At 32.9% G+C, this 12505-nt stretch overlaps 1 protein-coding gene across 7 annotated transcripts in view; it reads left to right on the top strand.

Annotated features, from left to right (window-relative positions):
• Nucleotides 1-12505, top strand: part of LOC105217318 (sodium/potassium-transporting ATPase subunit beta-2) — an 82298-nt gene that overhangs the window by 58128 nt on the left and 11665 nt on the right. For all 7 annotated transcript variants that reach the window (XM_054226556.1, XM_054226558.1, XM_054226557.1 and 4 more), the window contains 4 exons: nucleotides 1767-1886; nucleotides 3152-3318; nucleotides 3399-3509; nucleotides 3655-3820. In XM_054226556.1, coding sequence (XP_054082531.1) covers nucleotides 1767-1886; nucleotides 3152-3318; nucleotides 3399-3509; nucleotides 3655-3820 — 564 coding nt within the window. The remainder of the gene's footprint in view (nucleotides 1-1766; nucleotides 1887-3151; nucleotides 3319-3398; nucleotides 3510-3654; nucleotides 3821-12505) is intronic.

Below are 12505 nucleotides of genomic sequence, written 5' to 3'. Positions count from 1 at the left end.
AACACGAGGACCTCGGTGCTTCTAACCTAATATTATGGTTTCCAACTTTCAATGGACTTTATACAATATATATAACGAATATGTGGGTTAAATTGTATATTATATAATCTAAATAAAGTTAAATAAATAAATTGCGAGAGTATAAAATGCTCGGTTACACCCGAACTTAGCCCTTCCTTACTTGTTTATGATAGGTTTGGTTTGTGTTTATGCAAATTTCGACAAAATTTGAAACAATCATTCGGTTTTGAATAGTTACTTTACCAGCTCGATGTTTTTTTATAAACATATAAGAAAAATATTTAACAATCTCGAGACGATTCTTGGACGAATAATGTTTCAATGGGATGTATACTTATTCGAATAAAGTTCTGTATACAGTATCAAAATATTGAACTCTGAAAAGATAAATGTTAATAATTGAACCACAAACCACATAAAAACTCTATTTCTCTATTAACATTGCTTTATTCTAATAAAAATATACTATATTTGTATATGGAATTCGTTTAATATACTTAAGTAGACACGTACTCATTTAATAAATAGAAAAATAAGCAACAATTTTTGGCTGGTGGTAATGGGGTGAACACTACAAAAATTATGCGCGGTCAGGCGCGGAATTTCCATATTTATAGCCATGCGGTCGTGCTAGTTCAACGAAATTTGTATTTATGTGCGTGTGTATAGGATATCCACATTTATTTTAATTCAATTTTCCACATTCTCTAATATAGCTAAATGCAAAAATAAATAAATAATTTTAGATGTTCGCGGCGCCACCAAAATTTGCACGCACACATAGCTTGTGCACAGCATGGCGTATGATTAACTACATAGGAGTATACATATAAGCCATCGCATGCGGGCGCGTGCTCTTTTCAATTTTATTGCCAGCAATTTTAGATAGGCGATTTCTTTTTGTTTTTTTAACGATGTGGGTGTGTTTAGCTATTGAAGGTTATACAAAAAATTAATCTTGTTGAGCTCGTACTGTGCTAGGGAGCGTTCATGTAATGAGTGCCTTTAATTGTAGGGATGGTAAGAAATTTATGAGCTTTACTAAAATTTATGGCCATTTTGTAATGGAATTTGTTCTAATCATATACGTAAATTGTTGCTTATAATTTATGGACTGCCATTAACAGTGATTAAATGTGAGGTAGTGCTTGTGGTTGGCTGTGTAAGCTAGGGTAGGCTTGGTATTTTGTATGAGCAACTAACCGAATGCTTATGAATATATATTGAACGAGTATATAACAGTAGGCTTGATCGATGGCAACTCCAGTGCAAAATATGTTTAATAAATAATATTTTAATAATTTCCTCGAGTTTTTAATTTTCCCGACATTATTTCGAATATTTTATATATTTTTTTCCTTATAGATGACAACTATTTTCTAAAATATTCCTGAAACAATAATAATTTTTTTCTTAAACTCCAATCCTTTTATAAATCATTTTTTTTAACTTTAGCACTATAATTTTCAATTTTATTTTTTGATAGTTGGTAACTCTACCCCTAAATTCTAGACCTATATTTTGCATAATTTTATATCTTGGTGACAATATACCTCGAGAACTGATAGAATTTCCAAAACGCCCAAAAACATTCATCTTTATATGTTTTAAAAGATTAGCAATGGTGGCTAATCTATAATTTTTTTTTTAATTTTTTATTTACCTATTTTATTTGAATTCAGTTGTTTAGACTAATAAATGATTTCTAAAAAATTTAACAAATTAATTTTTTTCTTCCTTTACAGGTCTTGGTTTCCGACCAATGCCCCCAGAGGCAAATGTTGAGAGCACTTTAATCTGGTACGAGAAATCGAGACCCGAAAATTACAAATACTGGGTCGATGAAACTGCATCATTCCTTCAATGTGAGTATAAGTCATTGTATTTTTATTTTGTTTACTCAATATTGTTTTATAACTGTTCTATGTGACGATGTTTGTAATAAATGTGTTAGTTCATCAATGTTTTAGTACTAGATTCAATGTTTCAGTACTTTTAATAAAAAAGTTTTACAACTTTTTCTTATAATGTGTTATTAAAAAGCCTAGTAGCCTTTTCGCACTGAAGTTAATTGATCAATTAACCGGCCTGATTTATCCGCAGTGTAAACCTGGCTGTGTTTATTGATAAAATAGGAGTACGAGTATAAAATAGCAATCAGCTGTTGAGCTTACCAACTTCTTATGAACAGCAACAACTAAAATGTATAGCTAACTAATGTAGCTGATCGTTAATCGAGTATCCGCCTGTGCGAAAGGCAAAAACAGGTTTCTCAATTAAAATTTTAATTGATTAATTAATTTGGCTATTAATGTAATTGGCTCCAGCGAAACAAAAAAAAAAAAGCAAAATGAAATTAAAATATAAATTTTTATTCAAAAATATATTTTAAATTAATTTTGTTTTTTTTTCAGTTTCACTTAAATTAAATTTAAATTGATTCAATTAAACACTTTCTTAAACGTCTTATAGTAATATTTTGATAATCTTATATTTTTTCGCCAGGCGCCAAATCTATTTCAAAATGAAATATATCGTCAAATTTCAGTTTTACTTTTACTTCTTATCATCTGATTCTAAAAGATTTAAAAATAATGTGGGTTTTAGATAATAAAATTTTAAACAAGAATCTTTAAATTCCAAAAAAATTGAATTTGGAGTTCAAAATTTAAATTGAGATATTTTAGAAATTACTGTTACATAAAAAGAAAAATAATTTGTACTAATATATGTTCCCTTAATGCTGAAATCGGCATAATTACTAGCTGTACCTAAGAGTAAGTGTGTATATTAGAAGAATTCAATATTAAAAAAATAAGTAAACGCTAAAATTTGCTACTTCAGGGGCTCTAGTTTTAGCTAAATGCTAAATTTAGTAAAAAGAAAGGTTTGCTAATGTGTATTTGCAGTTTACCGCTAGAAAATATGACATTATTGTATGTATCGACTTGTCATTAAATACTTTAAAATTTGTATTTAAGTAAGTATTAATTGTATGTAGTTTATAAGAACTTGTCGACAGCTGAAAAGTGCTGCTAATTCAAGTGACTAAGCCGTATTGCTTTCTTCCCTCACCCTCACGCATTATTTCAGCAATATTTATTGATCATAATTAAAATATTATTCACAGCCTATGAAAATCTACCAAAGCAAAATCAAGTGAATTGTTCATTCGAACATCCCCCACCAGAGGGTAAAGTTTGCGCTTTTGATGCCAACGCTTTTGCACCATGCACAAAGGAGAACAACTTCGGCTATCATCAGGCCAGACCATGCATATTCCTTAAGTTGAATAAGGTAATAACGAAACATTTTTGCTTTAAAATGAAAGAATATTTTTTATAAAAAACAACTCTTTGCATATATTTTTTATACAGATTTACAACTGGGAACCAGCTATGTACAACGAGTCAAAAAATCTACCAGTTGAAATGCCTGTCGAACTACAGAATCATATTAAAGAGAAGGAAAGCTTGCGACCAAATCAGGTAAGTGTGAAGAAGAAGAAAATATTTGAAAGTAACATTTTCAATAAAGTGGTGGTTATACTAGCATATGCATCAAATGAGATATTACAAATTTAATTTTTTTACAATTTATTAATAACAATCCTTCATTATTTTCCTTTTACAGACCAGCGTCGTTTGGATCTCCTGCGAAGGCGAAAACCCTGCCGATGTGGAAAATATTAAAGCACGCGATTACTATCCACGCATGGGTTTCCCCGGCTATTATTTCCCATTCAAAAATATCGAAGGTTATGTACAGCCAATTGTCGCCGTACAATTTACCGTTGAAAGTAAGTGAAATTACATATTTACTAATTTATTGGAATTGATAATTACCACTTAAACTACGAAAAAAATAACAGTTTGAATGTCAATGTGTTAAAAAATCGAATTTAAAAATCCTATATAAGAAAACTATAAAATATTAAAATATAATAGGCTACACCATATATATATTCTATATATATTGGTATATCGTCATAATGAACTTGGACACGTAGCGAGTAAATTTAGTTATTTTTAGAAACATTAAAAAAACAAAAGAACTATGAGTGAAAAGTCCGCCCTAAAAGCAGCTGATACACGTAGTAATGGTTGCTCGTGTTTTGAGTTTGGCAACACTGATTACGATGGCAGCGTAATTGACAGCTGTCAAACTAGTGACATGGTTCGGTACTTTTTAATTTGTCATTAAATATTTATAAGTTTACTGTAACCTTTAGTTAGTACCGAAAGAAGCTCGTTAAAATGTGGTATAACTGAATACCGGCTTCAAGGTTTTCAAAATGTTAGTTATGTTCACTTACACTTTCTGTTATTTATAGAGTTATATATAAATATGTTGAAGAAAGTGTGAAGTGGACGAAATACTATATATTATTTAGAAACTTGTGCGCCTGAAAGTAGGCAATGCAAGATTGCCAGAAGTAGTATACTCATACTTAGTGAAATATGTTATACTTATTTTAAGCTGCATCTGACGTAGTTTGTACTATCAAACTATATTTATTATATATCAGTATTATAATATACTTCCTATATGGATTTCTCACAAACTTGACAAGAAATGTTGCCTACATTTTGGCGTCAATTGAACATATATTCTTATTAGGGGTCGTATCAGTCAAATTTTCGTTTTAAATGTACATGAGTTAATAAATAACGTTATACGCGAGTGAAACTGAAAGTTTCTAGTTTCCAAGTTTCATGGACATAACTACGAAATTATTATTGAAAACCTTTAAAAATATTTTTTTAAATTACTTGGAAAGCAAATTTTCGAATAGATCTCTATATTATTTATTTTATGCTAATATATGTATATCGATATTCGAGCTAAATGAATCTCTTCTCATATTTTTAAATAGAATAATAAATAAATAGTTTTTTATGAGCTGTAACCCTCAACGGACTATGGAAATTAGTTTGAGCTAAAATGTAAATAAAATACGAGTAATATAATAACTACGACAAGGAAAATAAATTTTCGACGAAAAGAAAGTGCAAATTATATAAATATATGTATATTTATAGAAACTTTTATTATCTGTACTTAAATTTCACTCACTTCCTTAGTCTCCACATACAAAATATTAGGAAATGAGTAGTACAACTCATTCTAGACACATACCCGCCCCTCTGACGCCACAACCGTCATCAACCCTTACCAAAAACCACGGAGTAAGTAGTCGTCCCAAAATAAACGGCACGCAAAATGCTGGAGCTATTTATTTGCGTTTATTCACGTCACCGCCCGTTCGTTTTGTGAGTTGCTATTCATATTTCATGTAATTCTATGCGACATTTGTGTACTAAATTTGTGGCAACGCCTACTGCACTGTTTATAGGGAAATTTTGGAAAAAAGAACGCTTTACTTAATGACATTGCGTTTCATGGCTTGTGTACTTAATTCGAGTAGATAAGTTGGCATAAATTTTCGCTTCGCAACATGTTTAATTTTAATAATATGTCAGCAGCGGATTTACAACTTGATTCTTCTTACTATGTCATTATGATATTGCGCCTAAATGTAGGCATTATATACTTCCTCATATTGGAGTGCACAGTTTTTACGGATTGTTAGGTGAATGCATTTAAAGATATTAGGATCGTTATTCATTTTCGAATTTAATCATCCAAATTGGTATCGAACCTGGGTCCTATGTGGGGTTTTTTTATTAAATGGATCAAATTCTTTATCATCTTCTTTCGAACATTGCTTTCTATTTCATTTCTTCTTCCATACTTGCAATTCTCATCTCTCTTAATCGGAAAATGAGTTCTATGTAGTGGTCTGTATCAAGTCGAGCGCAATTTCTTATATCTACTTTCGATTATTCCTTTTTATGTCATTTCTTCTTCTGGATTTGTAATATATCATCACTTTCAATTGAAATATGGAGTTAAACCGAGGACGAAGGGGTCTGTATCAAATGGAGCGCAATTTCCACCTTATTCTTTCGATCATACTTTTTTATTTCATTTCTTCTTCCGGATTTGCAACTCACATCGCTCTAAATCGGAATGTTGGAGCGAAACCAGATCCTACGTAAGGGTCTGCTTCAAATGGGGCTAAATTTTAAAATTTTTTTTCGATCGTTACTTATTTCCTAGTATACTTTTTCACATTAGCAATTCACATCACTTTTAGTCAGAAGTTGGAAGCGAATTCAAAACCCGATGGTAGTGCATATCTTTAGGTTCAAAGCTCTTAAAAACATTCACTTAAAACCCATACGCCGTTCGGGGGGAACTTTTGCTTATAATTAAAATTGTAGGAGTGTGAAAAAAGAGATAAAAATTTATAAATTTAATTGTTAAAAAGCAATAAATTGCAAATGCCACACATAACTCGTTTATTAAAAACTTTAAATATGCAACCCTAATCCATTTTTAATTGGTTGTAATACACAAGTGCTGACTAATTACACTTTTCACTTTGTAATTAAGCAGGAAAGGCTTTAATAAAGGGTTATGTAATCTAGTACGTGGGTTGACAAGCGAAAATGAAAATAATTTTTCATTAAAATGTAAATATTTTTTCATTAAAGAGTATAAAATTCTATAAAAAATATGTGAGTGCAAGAGAATATCCATAGTGATTAAATAAACCACTGTATTTTGCTGCCTGTTTCTAGGTTTAACCAGCTTGTTATGCAATATGCTTTAGCTATATATATATTCGGTTACGCGCACGGTCGGTTTAACAACGGTAACAGTTCGGTTCGCCATTCAGCGGCAAAGTAGATCAAGTATTTCTGAGCCATTAAACGACGTTTACTTTAATTTCTCTACCATTTGTGTGCATATTTCGTCGTTTCCGTTGTTTCGCCGACTCATCCATAAGCTTTTGCACTCCATTTCTTTGCCATGTAAACGACCCCTCCGTAAATGTTCGACGCATGCAAATGTGCCACCATTCAGGCATTCACAAGTTGTAACCAACCAAGTCAACGGTACTTATTGTAATTGTGACTTCATTTCTTTTCCGCTTTGTTTTGCGAAAGCGTTTCTTTGCATTGCAAACTATTGGTGCAAAGCACACAAAGAGATATGCAAAATGTTTCGCTGAAGTAGCGCAGACTATAGTCAATGCGAAAAACAAAAAAAAAATAAAAATTCCAAAAAAATATTGGAAAACAAACCGTTTAAGTTTATGAATACGGTTGTGTGCGAAAGAGTACAGCAGTATAGTGGCGCTTGCACAAAGAGAGAAAGATAACAATTCGCTGTCACATGCATGCATAACGCTAACAGACTGTCCTGGGGGTTTACCCGGTAGCAAACAGCTTTGGCTGTCGACACTTTGTTGAGGAGAATGGGGGCTTGGAGAAAATAAAAAAGTGTCCAAGAACGTATGATAAATTGCTTAAAGTAGAATGCAATTTTTATTCAAATATATGTTTTAAAAAGTTCTTGATGAGAAAGCTCAAAAAATGTTTATAAAAAGTGAAGACATTTCTGGAATTCCAAATTTTACTCTCCCAATAAAAATTTTTCCTAACTGCATATAAACTTACTCTCTTCCCTTATGGCTTCGCTCATTAATTTTTGGCGGACTTAACTTTAGAACCCTATTTTAGATGAAAGCTTTCTTGGATGGAGTAGAAAATTATAAATTGTACCCCTTTCAACACTTAAGGCTTCTCTTTTCTTCTTCTTCTTCATGATTTTTGACGGACATAACTTTGGTTTCTTTTATTGAGGAATTACCATTTATACCGAAAACAATGCCAGTCTTAGTATCAAACTTAGAAAGCCTATTTCAGAGGAACCCCTCCTTGGAAGAAGTAAAAATTTTCGAAGTTAACCCCTCTCTCAACGATTCTTATCATAATCATCTAATATATTGCACAAGTGTGGACTATGTCAACATCCATTGAAGCGATCCTTAATTTGTTCGACAAAAGGGAGATTTCCGGACCTTTATCGTTAGTAATGGCAATCGTTGTATAAGATAAATTTGGGTATTGTTGGAAGTTTATGGAGAATTAAGCCGAGTATCCAGTTGAAGGTAGTCAATGTTTTATCAGCTGGTAATAGTAGAGGAATAAGGAAGTATCATCTAGCATGAAAAATCTTATGGTAGAAGAATTATGTTTCAGTTCACACAAACTTTTAAAGCGAAGAAAACAATTTCGGCTGTTTTTGAATAGAGAAGGACAAGAGGTCTAATACCTCTCAACACAAATTTATTACAACCTTCAAAATAGTTGATAAAAAATCTAAATACGATTTTCGTAGAACGGTCTGTGGTCCATTCAAGTGTTTTCAATTCAAAGTCCAAATGGACAGGTGATATGTTCTCCGGAACGGATACTCCAGATTTGAGAATAAGAAAGAGCTAAGCTGGTTTCATATACTATGGATAAGGTACATAAGTGATGCCTTTTGGATACGCGTTTCTCCGTCTTTCTTTCTCCTAGTAACTTCTCATATGAGGACATTTTTCTACACTGTCTCTACACCCAGATTTTGATTTATGCCACTAAAATGTTTACATTCATACAAGTTAAACTTTCCAACAAATTCTTTCCCACTTCGTCGTACGCTGGGTACAAGAACCAACCAAGAATAATAATATTGAATTTTCGCAATCATGCATACATTTATGTGCTGCACCTGCATAAATCCCACCCTTTATTATTTCAAATTGTTACTGCTGCAGTTATTGTAGTTGGCAAGTGCGTTTTTTGTGTGCTTTTCTTGTGTTTATTTTTGTGAAATTCTGCAAGCAGTTGGAATAAGGGCAGCATGTCACGTTGTGTCATCACCAACTGCATACACTCAAATACACACAATTATATGGTACATTGTTATGTGTTATATAATGAAAATTTCACTGGTTATGATGGTAGCATTGTTGTTATTATGGTTGTTATATTTACATGGGTAGTCAAGAAGATGAGGTGTATGTTTGCGCAAAGGTTTCGTGTTATTGTTAACTATATAATAGTTATATATGAGCTTATTTGTTATACATGTGATTGTAGAGCTATTTAAGAAAGATTACTGACATTTACATGAGAACCAGTGCCAGTTGTGCAGTTCGATAATTATAGATTTTATTATATAATTGTAAAGGAAGTCTAATATTAGACTTTCAAAGTTATACTTATTTAAACCTTTCAAAAGAAATCAGACAAGTGGGCCGAGTAATTAAACATCATGTAGTCGACAGTATGTTCGAATCCCAACCTCAATAATATCATATTATATTCTATATAATATAAACACTATACTCTTCTTCTCCTTCTTCATTGTCATTTCAAACGTGGGTCGGTCTGGGCCAAGAACACAAAACTTCGGCAGATGCCCTTATCTTTTCCGTGGTCACGACATTTGTACATCCCAAGTACCTAGGAACCTGAGGCAATTAGTCTTTCTTTGAATGCGTGGGTGCCCTCGCTTCAGTTCATTCCACCTTTGGGTCTCAAATCGAAATAGCCTTTCACTGGAGCTTCTTTTTCATACCAACCAGCGTATTCGTTGGATTTTTAAGCGCTTAGGGATATCCATATCACCATAGAGCTCATACAGTTCATGGTGTCATCTTCCCAATTGCCTACCGCTCCTAAAGTAGGACCTGTAGGATCTGCTGGTTTGGTGCGATGGTGCGATATGTACTTAGCCCTTGAAAGAAACAAGAAACATTTGGAGAAAGCGATTTTTCATCTTCAATATAGTCTTCTTTTGACTTTAATATATAGCTTTCTGCGGCCCGACATATTCGTACTCTTTGTTTGTTTTAAATTGACATAGTAGATCACCGATTTACTCTTCCTCAGCTTGTTGATGCAGATCACACCTTGCGAGTCCCAATGGACGATAGAAAAGTCTTCCTTCGCATTTTTAGAACCAAGTTTGCGGTGAAGTCCACTGACTCGATTATCTCTTGGTCTTTGGTGTGTACCAGTTGATTCATGTTTCATGGACGGTCATGATACGTAGCAGATTCTCCTTTCAATAGCGTCAAATACTCTGTGAAGTAGTCTAACGGTTTCGCTTATTTTACGCACTGAACAAGCTAAACATCGTGCGACAATTTTATCATCTTCGATCGTCGACTTTTTTCACATTATCCTCCGCGTAGTCTTTTTCGGAGCATCATAGATAACCGACCTGTCGGTCGACCACTTCAACACGGGGTCCATCAAAAATTTTAAGTTCTATTCGGTTGACTTTTGGTGGGAGTCGTCTGAGAGAATGGTAATATCGATAGTAAATCTCTCTTGTGTTTGTAACGGCATTTGACCATGAGACTACTTACTTATCAGATGGTCGTCGTAAATATAATCCACAGGCATTTATCGGTTTTAGAAGTAAGAAAGTCAATGGTTATTTTTTGCAAATTTAGATTTTTTTGCATAATAGAAAAATAAATATTATTTTTAACGAATTTTAGATAGCAGAATCTTATTGCACTTAATTTTTTCAAGATTTCTCCCTTTACGCTTTTATGAAAAAAAAACTGTATTCAAGGATGCACTTCAACTGCTATACATTTACATAATTCCACCGCACCCACACATACAAGTCTTCATGCTTTTTCTTTTATCACCGTCACTTAAATTAAAATTCTATTGACTATCGCGAAATCCCCTTGCGCGCAACTACTGCTTCGACTACCGCATAAATGCAATCAGTAAAAACTGCATACTATGGCGACCTAAATCCCTTAAGGTCCTCAACGACAGCAACGTGACACCGGGAAGTACGTGACTTAGCGCTTGATTGCCTGAAGCTGCAATTTTTGTTGCACACCAGCAACGCTCATTGTTGTTGCTGTTGGCATAAGTTTGTTGCGACCAGGCAAGTCTTCAGTTGTTTTCTCTCTGTTAGATATATGTACGTGCCCTTTTCGCATGCCTACACCACGCTAATGGGATTAAATGTGCTCATTATTGCCGGTTTATTTAGTCGGCAGGTGACTATATACATACATAAGTATGGGTGGAATACAATTAAAATCTGTCGGCATATTAGATGAGGGCTAGGAAAACAAAGGGAAAAGTATTATAAACGCGGAAAAAATGTGGTCATTGTGCAAATGCAGTCACGTGTTGGGAACGTGATTTTTTCGCGCAAGGGAAAATTTATAAATGTTAAAAAAATACATACAACTAACCAACTTATATAATTCCATTGCAACCAAAATTCTTTATAAAACATCATTTTTTCACTCGGAATTTCCACACATCACACCAGCACTCGCTTGCTACCTTGCCAACCGAAATTCCTAAATTGCTTAGTTTGAGTTTGGCTGAATTGCCATAAGGAAGCGGTAAATTGCAGTGCAATGCTGTTCGCAGAGGAAACGGAAATCAGACATAAAGCGCTATAAATTTCGTTGTTATCAACGGTGCTTATTTTTCGCCATTTTGGTACATAGAAAGCGCTCTCGTATGTGTATACATTCGCCTCTAGCTGTGTAAACTCACTCATTTTCATTAATTTTGGAGGTTGGTGTGTAACAGTTACTCTTTGTGCATAACTTAGTTATAAAGCTTTATGTTTTTTGGTATTTTTGTATTTTTCCTTAACACTTAATACTTAAAAAAATATTGATAGTTCACAGTATAATATTTTTTATAGCAGAAAAACACTAGAATTAATTATTACTATAAGAAAAAAAGTCCACAAAACCATAGTTTCTTATGGTAATTACAATAAATATTTCAATTAGCAGTAAAATTTGCCATAAAGTACCATTTAATAATTTTAACCATTCAACTTCAATATCATTTCATATAGCTTTTACTAGGTAAATCAAACGCGGAACGTGCTTAATAGCCTTTTCGCACAGTCAAATAAATTTGGTACATTAAGATTATAATTGAGAAACCAGTTTTTGCCTTTCGCACGGCCGGCTCGCTACTTGATTAACGATCAGTGGTTATACATTTTTATTTTTGCTGTTCATAAGAAGTTGGTAAATTTCTTCAAGTGATTGATATATTATCAATAGCCACAACCAAATGGACAATAACACGAAAAGTTGCATTCGTGTTCCAAATCGATTAAAAATCAATGTAGAAAAATTAGATTTTAATTTTGTATGGTAAATCAAGCTAAATCATCGCTCTAATCAAGTAAACCGGCTAATTGTTCAATTAACTTCTGTGCGAAAAGGCTATAAAAGTTATATTGGATATATACACTAATTTGACAATCGCTGACGAAGCTTGTTAGTCCTTCAATAGTTTTGAAAAATTTTGTTGAGAAACACACTCTAAGTCTTGTTGTTGGAACTCAGAAGAGTAAAAGTAAGTGAGTCCACGAATCTTAAGTAACAAAAATGTAAATTACCTCAAATTTAATAAAAATTTATATTCATGAGCATGAAGAATATGTTTCTTGTGCTTAATATCTATCTTTTATGAAGAATCTGATCATATGTTTTGGGGACAATACTTAGCTATTATTAAATTAATTAAACAAATCCTTTATAGCGTTCCACAAGTTCAGTATACAT

The sequence above is a fragment of the Zeugodacus cucurbitae genome, chromosome 3 (genome assembly GCF_028554725.1).
Source record: "Zeugodacus cucurbitae isolate PBARC_wt_2022May chromosome 3, idZeuCucr1.2, whole genome shotgun sequence".
Lineage (NCBI taxonomy): Eukaryota > Metazoa > Arthropoda > Insecta > Diptera > Tephritidae > Zeugodacus > Zeugodacus cucurbitae.
This window is presented reverse-complemented; position numbering and strand designations above follow the sequence as displayed.